This window comes from Moschus berezovskii, chromosome 4 (genome assembly GCF_049115385.1).
Source record: "Moschus berezovskii isolate FMDL1 chromosome 4, NW_MosBer_1.0, whole genome shotgun sequence".
NCBI classification, from domain to species: Eukaryota; Metazoa; Chordata; class Mammalia; order Artiodactyla; family Moschidae; genus Moschus; species Moschus berezovskii.
Window position 1 is genome coordinate 27710421 of NC_142463.1, and position 17016 is coordinate 27727436.

The 17016-nt window shown below is 44.2% G+C and overlaps 2 protein-coding genes across 6 annotated transcripts in view; both read right to left on the reverse strand.

Moving 5' to 3' along the window:
• The window catches only part of LOC129541200 (enoyl-CoA hydratase domain-containing protein 2, mitochondrial), a 30253-nt gene extending 16917 nt beyond the window's left edge, over window positions 1-13336 (reverse strand). For 3 of the 5 annotated variants that reach the window (XM_088835308.1, XM_055402932.2, XM_055402929.2), the window contains exon 1: window positions 13128-13336. In XM_088835308.1, coding sequence (XP_088691434.1) covers window positions 13128-13260 — 133 coding nt within the window. In that variant the 5' untranslated portion in view covers window positions 13261-13336. Of the gene's footprint in view, window positions 1-5468; window positions 5557-13127 lie in introns of those variants that run through there. The other 2 variants (XM_055402933.2, XM_055402931.2) reach the window with 2 other exon arrangements.
• LOC129540334 (enoyl-CoA hydratase domain-containing protein 2, mitochondrial-like) overlaps window positions 13327-17016 on the reverse strand; it is a 40211-nt gene continuing 36521 nt past the window's right edge. Inside the window, exon 10 of the mRNA XM_088834992.1 lies at window positions 13327-13389. Within this exon, the coding sequence (XP_088691118.1) occupies window positions 13327-13389 (63 nt within the window). The remainder of the gene's footprint in view (window positions 13390-17016) is intronic.

Consider the following 17016-nt stretch of genomic DNA (forward strand, 5'->3'; position numbering starts at 1 on the left):
TGCCAACATCCACTGGATCACCAAAAAAGCAAGAAAGTTCCAGAAAAACATCTATTTCTGCTATATTGACTATGCCAAAGCCTTTGATGGTGTAGATCACAATAAACTCTGGAATATTCTTAAAAGAGGTAGGAATTCCAGACCACCTTACCTGCCTCCTGAGAAATCTACATGCAGATCAAGAAACAACAATTAAAACTGGACATGGAAAAAGAGACTGGTTCCAGATCAGGAAAGGAGTATGTTAAGGCTGTATATTGTCCCCCTGCTTATTTCAGTTCAGTTCAGTTCAGTTCAGTCACTCAGTCGTGTCCGACTCTCCGCGACCCCATGAACCACAGCACGCCAGGCCTCCCTGTCCATCACCAACTTCTTATGTTAAATATGCAAAATACATCATGCGAAATGCTGGGCTGGATGAAGCACAAGCTGGAATCAAGATTGCCGGGAGAAATATCAATAACCTCAGATACACAGATGACAGCATCCTTATGGCAGAAAGCAAAGAAGAACTAAAGAGCCTCTTGATGAAAGTGAAAGAGGAGAGTGAAAAAATTGGCTTAAAACTCAATATTCAGAAAACTAAGATCATGGCATCTGGCCCCATCACTTCTTGGCAAATAGATGGGGAAACAATGGAAACAGTGACAGATATTATTTTCTTGGGTTCCAAAATCACTGCAGATAGTGACGGCAGTCATGAAATTAAAAGATACTTGCTCCTTGGAAGAAAAGCTATGGCCAACTTAGACAGCATATTAAAAAGCAGAGACATTATTTTGCTGACAAAGATCTGTCTAGTCAAAGCTATGGTTTTTCCAGTAGTCATATGGATATGACAGTTGGACCATAAAGCTGAGTGCTGAAAAATTGATGCTTTTGAACTGTGGTGTTGGAGAAGACTCTTGAGAGTCCCTTGGACTGCAAGGAGAATCAACCAGTCAATGCTAAAGGAAATCTGTCCTGAATATTCATTGAAAGGACTGATGCTGAAGCTGAGACTCCAATACTTCAGCCACCTGATGCGAAGAACTAACTCATTGGAAAAGACCCTGATGCTGGGAAAGATTGAAGGTGAGAGTAGAAGGGGATGATATAGGATGAGATGGTTGGATGGCATCACCGACTCGATGGACGTGAGTTTGAGCAAGCACCGGGAGTTGGTGATGGACAGGGAAGCCTGGCGTGCTGCAGTGCATGGGGGTGCAAAGAGTCGGACACGACTGAGCGACTGAACTGAAATGAACATCTGAAACTAATATGTCAATTGTATTTTGATTAAAATACCCACTTAACAAAAGATAACCACATAAAAGCAGATATACAAATAACCACTAAGCACATGAAAAGATGTTTAATTTTATTAGTCTCAAATAAATGTTTAAAAAAAAAGCCTAAATATGACTGTACACCAAATACAATTACTAAAACTAAGAAGACGAAAAATAAAAACCAAGTGTTTGTTATTTAAAAAAATCCTGCATATCTAGTGAACAACTTTGATGTATAATAAGTTGTGGGAGTTATAAGGATATATAACAATCCCTGTCTTCAAGGGTTTGTTACATTAGTGCTTATAGCCTAATATAAGTAAATGATAATATGAGGTCATAAGTAAAAATAAATACATAAAGTACTATAGGATTATAAATGGCAGCTCACAGATGGAAGCATTTGAGCAAGGTGGAAATACATTAAAAAAAATTTCATTTTCACAGTGAGGTATAATGGGAAAAATACTACATGTAAGAGACTACTCCATTTGAAAAATTATATTTTATCAAATGTGTTAATTTCTATTGTACAGAAAAATGATTCAGTTATATACATATATACTCCTTTTCCTATTCTTTTCCATTATGATTTATCACAAGATATTGAATATAGTTTCCTGTGTTATACAGTAGGACCTTGTTTATCCATTCTATATATAATAGTTTGCATCTGCTAACCCCAAACTCCTAATCCATTCTTCCCCAACCTTTCCTTCCCCTTGGCTACCACAAGTCTGTTCTCTATGAGACTACTCAAGTAGTTGAAGTTCCTGAAAGGTCAATCCAAGGTCTCTTTATTCAGTCCTTTGTACAGTTTTGCATTTAACACACACTGGCCTCTGTACTAAACACTGATGTCAGAGACTAGAGCAGACTCAGTCCCTGCCCTCTTAGATCCTACAGTCTAACAGAGGAGATAGGCATTCAACAGGTAATTACTATTTGTGACAAGAACATGGGGGAAAAGAGACAGGAGGTTGGGGGTTTAGAGTGGGCAGCGGGGAGCCCTAGTGTAGAAGATCAGCAGTGACTTCCTGGGGGAAGAAGTGACCTTTCAGCTGAGAGCTGAGGAATAAATAGGAGTTAGCCAGGCAAAAGTGTGTTGTCTGGGGAAAAGTGTGTTGGTGGGGAAAAGCCTATTTCAGACAGAGCGAGTGGCACAGATGAGGACCCTGAGTGTAGCAGAGGGGTACTATAGGGTTTGTAGAGCTGGGCCTTCAATGTTTTTTGGCTGCACCTGAGAATTAAGCCAAGATAAAACAGATTAACAGGAGAAAAGCATACAAATTTGTTCAAATTTTATGTAACACAGGACCCCTCAAAAGGAAATGAAGATCCCTAGAAATGGTAGGTCTATATGCTATGACAAACCTAGACAGTGTGTTGAAAAGACGAGACGTTGCTCTGCTGACAAAGGTCTGTATAGTCAAGGCTACGGTCTTCCCAGTGTTCTCGGACAGTTGTAAAAGATACACCTTTTAGTGTCTTTACAGTGGACCGTAAAGAAAGCAGAGTGCCAAAGACTGTGCCAGACACCTGCGAACTGTGGTGCTGGAGAAGACTCCTGACAGTCCCTTGGACAGCACGGAGATCAAACCAGTCAATCTTAAGGGAAATCAATACTCACTGGAAGGACTGATGCTGAAGCTGAAGCTCCAGTATTTTGGTCACCTGATGTGAACAGCTGACTCTTTGGAAAAGTCCCTGATGCTGGGAAAGATCGAGGGCAGAAGGAGAAGAGGGCATGAAGGATGAGATGGCTGGATAGCATCATCCATGTAATGAATATGAACTTGGGCAAACTCTGGGAGATGGTAGGGACAGGGAGGCCTGGTGTGCTGCAGTCCACGGGGTCGCAAAGAGACGGACACAACTGGGCTGACACAACAATAAACAACACGCTTTTACAGTAGGCTTTTACAGAAGAAACAACAGCAATTGTGGCAAAGTTAACTGTGTGGGAGGCTATAGGAAGATAAGGCCTGTTTCTACACAGTTGTCTGTTTGTACAGGATTCTCTTGGCTTCAACTCCCTGTTGAAGAATGTTTTTTAATCTCCAGTTTCAGGAAGGGCATTTTTCAAATGTGAGTTTTTTATCTTCTGTTTTCAGTAAGAAAAGGGGAGAAGCATGCCCTTCTTGCATCTGCTGTTTATTTCAAGCAGCTTTAGCTCAAAAATATCCCTATGCTAATGTAGCATATTTCTTGGCAGGGGGAGGGGGTCACCTTTTAGTGTCTTCCAAAACTGGAGGAGTTCAGAGGAAAGGAGAGCCCCGTGAGGCGTGACAGGAGAGTCAGGAGGGTTGCGCTTGCTTGTCTGCCCCTTCTCCTTCTTTCTGCTTCCCATGCACTTGCCTCCTGTACACGCAGGACTGCCCCGCACACCCAGCCTGCTCTCCTCTGAGCTCCAAGCCTGAATATATCCTGCTGCTCACTTGACATCTAGACCAACATGTCAAAAAATGATCAGTCTTTCTTCTGCTCCTTTGGTGAGTGAATGACATACCAACTTGGGGGTCTCTCCTGTTGCCTCCATTTTTCTGATACTTGAAGTTTACTCAGTGTCTGAGGCAGACAATTCAACCTCTTGGATCTCAGACCTTTCAGCTCATACCCCACCCTCCTGCAGCCACTAAGCTGGTGGGCTCTTCCTTCTATTACATGAATGCCCCAACTGGACCACCATCCTCAGGTCTGCCTCCCCTTCCCCTTCCACATTCATTCCCTCATTTGGGTCAAAGTCATCTTTCTAACCCAAATCTGACCATATTCTTGCTTCCCTTTTCATCAGAATTCAGTCTAAATCCTTATTACCACCCAAAAGATTTCCTACAATCTGGCCTTTGTACATCACTCTGGCCTCATGTGCCAAATCAGGGCCAAGTGTGGGGAGCAGAGACCTACTCTGGGCAGAGGCTCAAATACTCTTATGCCTTCTCGGCTGTTTCCCCTCCTGTAAAATGTCAGGATGGATTAGAGGAGTGTGTTCACCAATCCTTTGGTCTTCAAAGGCCTCTTATTCTTTTCTTTCAGTGTACCTTGCTTTGTGGAACAAGCAGGATTTATTAAGATGGTGTTCTCAGTGTGAGTTGATCTGAGACACCCAGAAGGGCCAGTGAAAGTTCTGGTGCTCTCAAGGGAAAAGATTTACAGCCACAGTTAGAGAACTGTGGTCTAGGACAGAGAACTGTAGCATGCAGTCTAAGTGGCTTCGTTAGCCTCCCTGGAAACCTTCATAGAACTCTTTGAGCCCCAGGCCTGGAGATCCCACCGAGGAACTCAGATGTCCCAAAGGTCCTCCTCTCCAGAAAAGAAAATGTTGCAACCTGGGGAAGGGAAACTGGTGGATACAGAGGAACCACATCAGAAGGGTTGAGGAGAGCAGTCTAGGTCCAAGGCCACTGTGGCAGATAGACTTCAGAGTGGCCCCGGTGTTCATATCCTGAATAATCCCCTTCCCTTGAATGTGGGCAGAATCTGTGAATTGCTTCTAACCAAGAGAACACAGGTAAGGTCATAAAAGATCACTTCTAAGATTAGGTCCAATTATGCTGCTGCTAAGTCACTTCAGTCGTGTCCGACTCTGTGTGACCCCATAGACGGAAGCCCACCAGGCTCCCCTGTCCCTGGGATTCTCCAGGCAAGAACACTGGAGTGGGTTGCCATTTCCTTCTCCAATGTGTGAAAGTGAAGTCGCTCAGTTGTGTCCGACCCTTAGCGACCCCATGGACTGCAGCCCACCAGGCTCCTCCATCCATGGGATTTTCTAGGCAAGAGTACTGGAGTGGCTTGCCATTGCCTTCCAATTATAGACAAAGATAATGAGATGTCACTTCTGTGATTAGTTTATATTGTATACAAGACCTTGTATGGGACTTCCCTGGTGGTCCACTGGTAAAGAATCTGCCTGCCAATGCAGAGGACGTGGGTTCACTTCCTGACCCAGGAAGATTCCACACACCGCAGGGCAATTAAGCTCATTCACCACAGCTACTGCCCGGACCCTTAAACCTGCGAGCCACAACTGTTGAAGCCTGCGTGCGCTAGAGCCTAAGCTCTGCAACAAGAAGCCAACACAATGAGAAGCCTGCACATGGCAACTAGAGAGTAGCCCCTGCTCGTTGCAACTAGAGAAAGCCTGCATGCAGGAAGAACCAGCGCAGCCAAAAATAAAATTTTAAAAGACTGTATTACTAGCACACACTAGAGAAACTAGTGGGCCCATGGATACGGTCCTGTGGCAGGGTCCTGTGGGCAGCTTCTAGGAGCTCAGAGTGGCCCCTGGCCAAAAGGAAGAAAACAGGACTTCAAGATATACTACAACAACAGGATATGAATTCTGTCAATAGCCTGAGGAAACTAGAAGCAGATCCATCCCCAGTTGAGCCTATGATGAGAGACCATAGCCTCTGCCAACTCCGGGATTGCAGCCTGCTGAAACCCTGAAGCAGAGAACCCAGCAAAATTGTGCCTGATCTTCTGACCTATGGAAACTATGAGATAATAAATGTATGCTATTTTAAGCAACAGAGTCTGTGGTAATCTGTTATGTGGCAGTAGAAAACAAATATAATCATGACATCCTGGGACTGACAGGAACTTTCCTCTCTCCTCTTCACTTTCCTGTTCGGTCTTTCCTTTTTCTCTGGCTAACTCTCTCCCACATTTCATTTCTAGCTCCCTCTTGCAGAATGCAAATATGGTGCTTGGCTGAAGTCACAGCTCAGTCACATACCAGCTCCATGGCCTTGGACAAGTTACTTTATCCTTCTGACCTTCACTTTCCTGATCTATAAATAGAAATACTAAAAAGGTTGTAATGAAGATTAAAAGAGATCCTGTCCATAAGTGCATAACTAGAGTTTGTGGGCACTTTGAGCAGGGAAAATGCACAGAAGCTGGTGAAAGTCTAGGACCCAATATGAGGTGTGAGCTCTAAGCTGGGAGACCTAAGGAGCCAGACAGGGTGTCTTTAGCTTTCATTCATTCACCTGACAATGTTCAACTTGTACTACCACATGCCAGGCCCCGGAGAAATAGAGGACTCAGCCGTGGTCCCTGACTTCTTAGTTGACACCCTATTCTGGGACCATTGCCCTTGCTGGACCCCAGTGATAATGATGGGTTTGCATTGCACCCTCTCTACTCTTCTCAGACTCCCGTGATGGTTTGATTTGCTTAGCAGAAGACCTAGAGTCACATCTATCTGGATGGTCTGGATCACACAGTGATGTGGGTGGGAGTCGATAGAAACCACTGGAAGGTCGTGTGGGTATGTGTGCTCAGTTGCTCAGTAGTGTCTGACTCTTTGTAATCCCTATGGACTGTAGCCTGCAAGGCTCCTCTGTCCATGGGATGCTCAAGGTCAGAATACTGGAGGGGTGTTGCCATTCCCTTCTCCAGGGGATCTTCCCGACCCAGGGATCAAACCCAAGTCTCCTGTGTCTCCTGCACTGGCAGATTCTTTTGCTACTGAGCTGTGTGGGAAGCCTTAATAATCCCTTAGTATATAGAGGGGGAAACGGAGGCTCAGAAAGAAGAGAATGTGCCACAGTTACTAGGTGGACCCAGCTAGCAATCCTCACTCTCAGAGTTAACAAGTGATGAGGAAGACAAGTCCAGACAGAAGGAAAGTAAAAGGACAAGGGTGGGGGAAGAGGGTGTAATTCCTAAGTGGTTTACAAGGTAGAGAGGGAGGAGAGGACCCCAGTCAGGGGCACAGTTAGAAGAAAACACTTAAGTGGGATGGCTTAAAACGAACACACCCATGGTCGAAGAGATAAGGTGACGTGGTCAGGTTGTGGTGGAGCACCTTGAATATTCAGCTAAGGAGCTGGAGTAAAGCCGTAAGAGTGAGGGGTGGTTAACGGGCTAATCTCATTTTCAAGACAATAGGCACACTGTGACAGTGCTCTGGCGCCGGCACGCCCAGTGGAAGACAGACTGGTGACTTCTAGAAGGATGGTAGTATGGTCCTCCTGTGTGAGGGTCTCCTCCTCGTGCCTCCTCCACTGCCTCTTCTTGGTTTCCTTATCTCCTCCCTCTAGGACATTCTATATGCCCTCTGGCAAGGGCAGAAGCTTAATCTCCTGATGCTTATTGTTGTTCAGTGGCTCAGTCATTTCTGACTCTCTGACCCCATTGACTGCAGCACTCCAGGCTTCCCTGTCCTTCATCATCTACAGTTTGCTCAAACTCATGTCCATTGAGTTGATCATGACATCCAACCATCTTATCCTCTGTCTCCCCTTCTCCTCCATCTTTCCCAGCATCAGGATCTTTTCCAATGAGTCATCTCTTTGATTGGAGCTTCAGGTTCAGCATCAGTCCTTCCAGTGAATATTCCAGGTTGATTTCCTTTAGGATTGACTGGTTTGATCTCCTTGCTGTGACTCTCAAGAGTCTTCTCCAGCACCACAGTTCGAAAGCATCAATTCTTTGGCACTCAGACTTCTTCAAGGGCTTCCCTGGTGGTTCAGGGGCTTCCGTGGTGGTTCAGATGGTAAAGAATCTGCCTGCAATGAGGGAGACCTGGGTTCGATCCATGGGTTGGAAAAATCCCCTGGAGGAGGGCATGGAAACCTACTTCAGTATTCTTGCCTGGAGAATCCCCATGGACAGAGGAGCCTGGTGGGCTACAGTTCATGGGGTTGAAAAGAGTCAGACATACTGAGAGACTAAGCACACAGCACAGCACAGTTGGTGGTTCAGACAGTAAAGAATCTGCCTGGAATGAAGGAGACTTGCAGTTGATCCTTGGGTCGGGAAGATCCACTGGTGAAGGAAATGGCAACCCACTCCAGTTATCTTGCCTGGAGATCTCCATGGACAGAGGAGCCTGGTGGGCTACAGACCTTGGAGTCACAAGGAGTCAGACATGATGGAGTGACTAACACATTGCAGCCTTCCTTATGGTCCAATTCTCATATCCCTATGTGACTACTGGAAAAACCATAGCTTTGATTATGCAGACCTTTCTCAGCAAAGTAATGTCTCTGCTTTTTAATATGCTCTCTAGGTTGGTCATAGCTTTTCTTCCAAGGAGCAAGCATCTTTTAATTTCATGGTTGCAGTCACCATCTGCAGTGATTTTGGAGCCCAAGAAAATAAAGTCTGTTACTGTTTCCATTGTTTCCCCATCTATTTCCCATGAAGTGATAGGACCATATGCCATGATCTCAGTTTTTTGAATGTTGAGTTTAAGCCAGCTTTTTCACCTCCTCTTTCACTTTCATCAAGAGGTTCTTTAGTTCCTCTTCACTTTCTGCCAGAAGGGTGGTGTCATCTGCATATCCAAGGTTATTGATACTTCTTCCGGCAATCTTGATTCCAGCTTGTGCTTCATCCAGCCTGGCATTTCACATCTGTACTCTGCATATAAGTTCAATAAACAAGATGACTATATACAGCCTTGATATACTCCTTTCCCAACTTGGAACTAGTCCAGCTCCATGTTCAATTCTAACTGTTGCTTCTTGACCTGCATATAGATTTCTCAGGAGGCAGGTCAGATGGTCTGGTATTCCCACCTCTTTAAGAATTCTCCACAGTTTGTTGTGATCCAGACAGTTAAAGGCTTTGGCTTAGTCAATAAAGCAGAAGTAGATGTTTTTCTGGAACTCTCTTGCTTTTTCGATGATCCAGTGGATATTGGCAATTTTATCTCTGGTTCCTCTCCCTTTTCTAAATCCAGCTTGAATATCTGGAAGTTCTTGGTTCACATACTGCTGAAGTCTCGCTTGGAGAATTTTGAACGCTACTTTGCTAGCGTGTGAAATTGCTACTTTGCAATTGTGTGATAGTTTGAGCATTCTTTGGTATTGCCCTTCTTTGGGATTGGGATGAAAGCAGTCCTTTCCAGTCCTGTGGCCACTGCTGAGTTTTCCAAATTTGCTGGCATCTTCAGTGCAGCACTTTCACAGTATCATCCTTTAGGATTTGAAATCGCTCACCTGGAATTCCATCACCTCCACTAGCTTTGTTCATAGTGATGCTTCCTAAGGCCCACTTGACTTCACGTTCCAGGATATCTGGCTCTAGGTGAGTGACCACACCATCGAGATTATCTGGGTCATTAAGACCTTGTACAGTTCTTCTGTGTATTCTTGTCACCTCTCCTTATATCTTCTGCTTCTTCCTTACCAATTCTGCCCTTTATTGTGCCCATTTTTGCATGAAATGTTCCCTTGGTATCTCTAATTTTCTTGATGCTGCTGCTGCTGCTAAGTCACTTCAGTCGTGTTCGACTCTGTGTGACCCCATAGACGGAAGCCCACCAGGCTTCCCTGTCCCTGGGATTCTCCAGGCAAGAACACTGGAGTGGGTTGCCATTTCCTTCTCCAATGTGTGAAAGTGAAAAGTGAAAGTGAAGTTGCTCAGTCGTGTCCGACCCTTAGCGACCCCATGGACTGCAACCTACCAGGCTCCTCCATCCATGGGATTTTCTAGGCAAGAGTACTGGAGTGGCTTGCCATTGCCTTCTCCGAATTTTCTTGATGAGATCTCTAGTTCTTCCTATTCTACTGTTTTCCTCTATTTCTTTGCACTGTTAACTTAAGAAGGCTTTCTTATCTCTCCTTGCTATTTTCTGGAACTCTGCATCCAGATGGGGTACATCTTTCCTTTTCTCCTTTGCCTTTTGCTTCTCTCATTTTCTCAGCTACTTCTAAGGCCTCCTCAGGCAACCATTTTACTTTTTTGTATTTCTTTTTCTTTGGGATGGTTTTGATCACCACCTCCTGTACTGTGTTACAAACCTCCATCAGTAGTTCTCCAGGCACTCTGCCTATCAGATCTAATGCCTTGAATCTATTTTTCACTTCCACTGTATAATCATAAGGGATTTGATTTAGGTTATACCTGAATAGCCTAGTGGTTTTCCATACTTTCTTCAATTTAATTCTGAATTTGGCAATAAGGAGTTCATGATCTGATTCAAGGTCAGCTCCTGTCTTTTTTTTTTTTTTGCTGACTGTATAAAGCTTCTTCATCTTTGGTTGCAAACAATATAATCAGTCTGATTTCTGTACCGGCCATCTGGTGATGTCCATGTGAAGAGTCAGCTCTTGTGTTGTTGGAATAGAGTGTTTGCTATGACCAGTGCATTCTCTTGGCAAAACTCTGTTAGCCTTTGCACTGCTTCATTTTGTACTCTGAAGTCAAACCTGCCTGTTACTCCAGGTATCTCTTGACTTCCTACCTCAGTCCCCTATGAGGAAAAGGACATCTTTTTTGGTGTTAGTTCTAGGAGGTCACGTGGGTCTTCATAGAACTGTTCAACTTCTTTGGCATTAGTGGTTGGGTCACAGACTTGGATTACTGTGATACTTGTTATTTCTGGATAAAAAATTCTCTTATCTACAAATGAGCCGTGATAATTTTTCAACTAATGTACATGTCTGTGTTCTTAGTCCCTGAATTACTAGAAGAATAGTGATATCCATTAATAGTTGAGAACACAGGTTTTAAAATCACACCTGGTTCATGTTGCTTAAACTCTCTGTTCCTCGGTGCATTGATCTGTAAAGCTGGGAGAATAGTTATAGCTATTTCAAGGCAAACACTGTTGCCCGTTTGGCAGTGAACAAAGCATGAGAGCAACTGGGGTATTCTCTAACACTAGCCATCCCACATGGCCAGAGAATTCTCACCAAGTGAGGTAGTTGGACGCTAGAAGCCCCTTCATGTCCATCAAAAGTGGGGGATATACGTAGGGAACAGTATGCAATATCGCGGAGCAAGGAACAGTTCTTCAACAGCTCTTCAACTTAGTATCAAGCAAGAAAAAAGAAGAAATATGAGATGCCTGCTGCTACTGCTAAGTCACTTCAGTCGTGTCTGACTCTGTGTGACCCCACAGACGGAAGCCCACCAGGCTCCCGTCCCTGGGATTCTCCAGGCAAGAACACTGGAGTGGGTTGCCATTTCTAGAACAATACAATCTGTGTAAACTAAAACTTGGACACAGTGCTACTTTAAATGTGGGGAAGGTTACAGGGGTTGGACCTGGGGACAAAGTAAAGACAAGAGGACCTTGCCCAGCTGGTGACACACAGCAGACAGGGGAATGCCACTGAATGCAAAGTCCAATCACTGCCCTTCACCCGCCTTCACAAACAACACTACCCCCAAACAGAAACAAAACAAAATGTAACACGACCAAGAAAACCCAACACAAGGCTCAATCAAGGTTTTCTTGCCAGTGACTGCTGTGAACTTTCTCTTGAGTCAGCAGGACTCCAAACTCCAGCAGCAGCTGCAAGGCAATTGCATAGGGGGGCGCCAAGCACTCCTCTTGGCCTCTCCTCTCTCCCCTCCCCTCCCCCATCCTCAGCTCCTCCTTTCCAGGAGGCGGGACACCCTAAGCCGAATTGGAATTGGCTCCCCTGCCCCAGCCCACTGGAACCTTGCCAGGACTCTCAGCCTGGTAGGAAAATCAGGCATTTTAAAGTTCTAGTAGGGGGTGGGCTTGCTGGCACTTAGTTCTACCCTTGAACGAGTCCCTTCTCTTTCCTCACAGCCCCAGGCCACTAAATCTGGGGCTGAGGGACCGATATTGACGCAGAATCCCTTCACAATTACGGTGGGGGCGGCAGGTAAGGTTGTCACTTACCAAAGGATTTAGGCCTGGGGAGCCTCTACTGGGATGTAGGAACTTTGGGGTCCAGTCCTCAAACACACTGAGCAACCTGCCTCCCCCTTACTGGTTTTGGGGTAGGAGATAGACAGACCCCTGGGCCGGACAGCTGGTGTTTGTCAGTGGATTAAAACTGAAACTTCTCACCCAGACCTGCCTAGGACAAAGCTGCTGCTGCTGCTAAGTCGCTTCTGTTGTGTCCAACTCTGTGTGACCCCATAGACGGAAGCCCACCAGGTTCCCCCATTCCTGGGATTCTCCAGGCAAAAACAGTGGAGTGGGTTGCCATTTCCTTCTCCAATGCATGAAAGTGAAAAGTGAAAGTGAAAAGTCACTCAGTCATGTCAGATTCTTCACGACCCCATGGACTGCAGCCTACCAGGTTCCTCCAACCATGGGATATTCCAGGCAAGAGTACCGGAGTGGGGTGCTGTTGCCTTCTCCGAAGGACAAAGCTAGTATCAGTAAATGAGCTCTGCTGGAATAAAGAAGTAAGATGATCACCCCTGAGGTCAAGAAAAATGCCCTTGTCTACACATGTGCAAGAAACCTTTTTAGGGATCAAAAAGGGCGGGGTTGCCACCCCTTAGTAAGTGTGGACACTCCCTCATAGGTTTCTGCAGTGGGATCTCTCTTAGCAAAAAGTTGCCCAGGCATGCTGGGGAGGTCCTAGGACCAGTCAAGTGTGAAGAAACAAGATAATCTGTCATATATAAACACCCAAAGGCTGTCCTTTATAAGTGATTTAAGTCACCTTTTTACTGGCCTCCTCCTCATTAGAGAGGCCACCAATACCCTTTCTCTCTGGATGTGTATTTCTGCCTAGCTTTTCTGACTTAAATATAACTGCTTCTCTTTGTGCTCTCCCATATGTTGTGCTGTGTCTGTAATAATAAGCTTCGTACCTGTTTTTACAGTCTTTGCCTCCTTGAAACATTCTTGTTTTCAAATGCCTGCTTTCCTTCTAGCCTCTCCCTGCTGGTGGTCTAGCAGCTAGGATTCCTGGTTTTCACCCAGGTCCAATTTCTGGGTAGGGAACTAAGTTCTCTCTCAGGACCACTCACTGCTTTCTCTCTCTGAGATCAGTTTCAGTCTGCCTCCCTGTAGTGGAAGTACTGGCCAAGGGTCCGTACCGGGCAACAGCAGCAGGCATGCCAGGCCTGCCTCTCAGCCAGCCGGAGCTCACCCCAGCCGCCTTCCGGGCTCTCTGCACTTACCCCGGTCTGGACCCGCTAGAGCGCACACCTGGATCTCCCGGCCTGCAGCCCCGGGGTTGGAGGAGCAGCCGCGGGTCTCAAGCGGCCTCCAGGGGCGCGGAAAGCGTAGGGTGCTGGTCAGGGCGCGCAGCATTGGGGCCCACTCTGGGAAAGGGCCACTCGGCCCTCCACCACCGCCTCCCGCTGAAAGCTCGCTGCTCTACACCAGGCCTTTACAAACTGCTCCTCCTATAGGCCGAGAGCCCTGCGCGGCTTCCTGAGCCTGTAGGAAACCGAAAGACATGTAAGGAGAAAGCCCGGCTCTGTTGTGTGCTTTTGGAGAATGGCAACCTACTCCAGTGTTCTTGCCTGGAGAATCCCAGGGACGGGGGAGCCTGGTGGGCTTCTGTCTATGGGGTCACACAGAGTCGGACACGACTGAAGTGACTTAGCAGCAGCAGCAGCAGCAGCCGATCTAAGTGCCAGAATTTTAATCTGTAAAGCGCAGGTAATAAAAGTGAGAAGTGCCAAAGATAAAGCCAAAAGCTAAAGGAGTGAGAACAGATTTTAATCAGTAATACACTGTTGCAAAAGAGAAATGTCCAACATGAACTCTTAACACAGTTTCTAACAGCTCAAGGACACATCCCTAGCATGACTCTAGCCCCTTTTAAAGTGCCTGCCTGAGAAAACTCAAGACTGCCGAAAGGTCTTGTTCCAGCCAATACCTGAAGGTAAGGCTCCTATCTCCCAGTCTCTGAGGGAGCCTAAGCTTGCATGGGGTCGCAGAGAGTCGGACACGACTGAGCGACTGAACGGAACTGAACTGAACTGAAGCTTGCATAAGGGACAGCAAACCTAGAATAGTTCCATGTGAACTAACCCTGTTCTGCGTATTTTGAGTTTTCACTTCCCTGACTGTACACAGTCCTAACTCACCCACCTTTTTCCTTCATTCTCCTTGTAAAATCTGTTCTCACTACTTTAGGGGAAGCTGAAGCCTAGTAGAGAAGAGGGCTCACAGGACCCCGGCTAGAGTCTGGTGCTAGAATCTTTTTTTTTTTTTTTAATTGGAGGCTAATTACAATATTGTGGTGGTTTTTGCCATACACTCACATGAATCAGCCCCAGTGTACATGTGTTCCCCATCCTGAACCTCCCTCCCACCTCCCTACCCATCCCATCCCTCAGGGTCATCCTAGTGCACCAGCCCTGAGCACCCTGCCTCATGCATTGGACCTGGACTGGCGATCTTTTCACATATGATAATACACATGTTTCAACGCTACCCTCTCAAATCATCCCACCCTCGCCTTCTCCTACAGAGTCCAAAAGTCTGTTCTTTACATCTGTGTCTCTTTCGCTGTCTCACATATAGGCTCATTGTTACCATCTTCTAAATTCCATATATATGTGTTAATATACTGCATTGATGTTTTTCTTTCTGACTTACTTCACTCTGTACAATAGGCTCCCGTTTCATCCACCTCATTAGAACGGATTCAAATGCATTCTTTTTAATAGCTGAGTAGTAGTCTATTGTGTATATGTACCACAGCTTTCTTATCCATTTGTCTGCCAGTGGACATCTAGGTTGCTTCCATGTCCTGGCTATTGTCAACAGTGCTGTGATGAACATTGGGGTACATGTCTCTTTCAATTCTGGTTTCCTCGGTGTGTATGCCCAGCAGTGGCATTGCTGGGGCGTATGGCAGTTCTAGTTCCAGTTTTTTAAGGAATCTCCATACTGTTCTCCATAGTGACTGTCCTAGTGTGCATTCCCACCAACAGTGTAAGAGAGTTCCTTTTTCTCTGCACCCTCTCCAGCATTTATTGTTTGTGGACTTTTTGATAGCAGCCATTCTGACCAGTGTGAGATGGTACCTCACTGTGGTTTTGATTTGCTTTTCTCTGATGAGTGATGTTGAGCATATTTTCATGTTTGTTAGCAGTTAAACTGTATTATTCATTGATTTGTTATTTCTTTATAGGTTGCATAACCATAACCACTCCCTCATTCTAGAATATTTTCATCACTCTAACAGGAAACACTATCCAGCTGGCAGACATTTTCCATTTCCCCTTCATCTAGGCCCTGGCACCCACTCCTCTATTTTCTGTCTTTAGTGGATTACCTAGTCTGTGACATATTTATTCACATGAACAGAATAATGCAATATGCAGCCTTTTGTGCCTGGAGTCTTTTAATATGATCATTTCAGGGTTATAGCATGTTATAGCATATATCAGATTCATTTGATGGCTGAATAATATTGCATTGCATGTTTTATTTATTTGATCACCAGTTGATGAACATTTGAGTCATTTCAACACTTTTTCTTGTTTTAATTTATTCCTCATTAAGCTTTCTTTATTTTTAATTAAATAATTTTAAACATTACAATTTAATGACTTTTTTGGCTTATTTTTTAATTGGGTCACTTATTTTTCGGGAATTGAGCTACAGGAGTTGCTTGGATATTTTTGAGATTAATCCTTTGTCAATTGCTTCATTTGCTATGATTTTCTGTCATTCTGAGGGCTGTCTTTTCACTTTGCTTATAGTTTCCTTCATTGTGCAAAAGCTTTTAAGTTTAATTAGGTCCCATTTGTTTATTTTTGCTTTTATTTCCATTACTCTGGGAGGTGGGTCATAGAGGATCCTGCTATGATTTACGTCAGAGAGTGTTTTGCCTATGTTTTCCTCTAGGAGTTTTTTAGTTTCTGGTCTTACATTTAGATCTTTAATCCATTTTGAATTTATTTTTGTGTATGGTGTTAGAAAGTGTTCTAGTTTCATTCCTTTACAAGTTGTTGGCCAGTTTTCCCAGCACCACTTGTTAAAGAGATTGTCTTTTTTCCATTGCATATTCTTGCCTCCTTTGTCAAAGATAATGTGTCCATAAGTCTGTGGATTTATCTCTGGACTTTCTATTTTGTTCCATTGATCTGTTTCTGTCTTTGTGCCAGTACCATGCTGTCTTGATGACTGTAGCTTTGTAGGATAGCTTGAAGTCAGGCAGGTTGATTCCTCCAGTTCCATTCTTCTTTCTCAAGATGGCTTTGGCTATTCGAGGTTTTTTGTATTTCCATACAAATTGTGAAATTATTTGTTCTAGTTCTCTGAAAAATACTATTTGTAGCTTGATAGGGATTGTATTGAATCTATAGATTGCTTTGGATAGTATACTTATTTTCACTATATTGATTCTTCTGATCCATGAACATGGTATATTTCCCCATCTACTTGTGTCATCTTTGATTTCTTTCATCAGTCAGTGTTTTATAGTTTTATATATATAGGTCTTTTGTTTCTTTTGGTAGATTTATTCCTAAATATTTTATTCTTTTCATTACAATGGTGAATGAAATTGTTTCCTTAATTTCTCTGTCTGTTTTTTCATTGTTAGTGTATAGGAATGCAAGGGATTTCTGTGTGTTAATTTTAATTCCTGCAACTTTACTATATTCATTGATTAACTCTAGTAATTTTCTGGTGGAGTCTTTAGGGTTTTCTGTGTAGAGGATTATGTCATCTGCAAACAATGAGAGTTTTACTTCTTCTTTTCCAGTCTGGATTCCTTTTATTTCTTTTTCTTCTCTGATTGCTGTGGATAAAATTTCCAAAACTATGTTGAATAGTATTAGGGAGTGGGCATCCTTGTCTTGTTCCTGACTTTAGGGGAAATGCTTTCAATTTTCACCATTGAGGAAAATGTTTGCTGTGGGTTTGTCATATATGGTTTTTATTATGTTGAGGTATGTTCCTTCTATGCCTGCTTTCTGGAGGGTTTTTTTTTTTATCATAAATGGATGTTGAATTTTGTCAAAAGCTTTCTCTGCTTCTATTGAGATGATCATATGGTTTTTATCTTTCAATTTGTTAATGTGGTGTATCACATTGATTTAT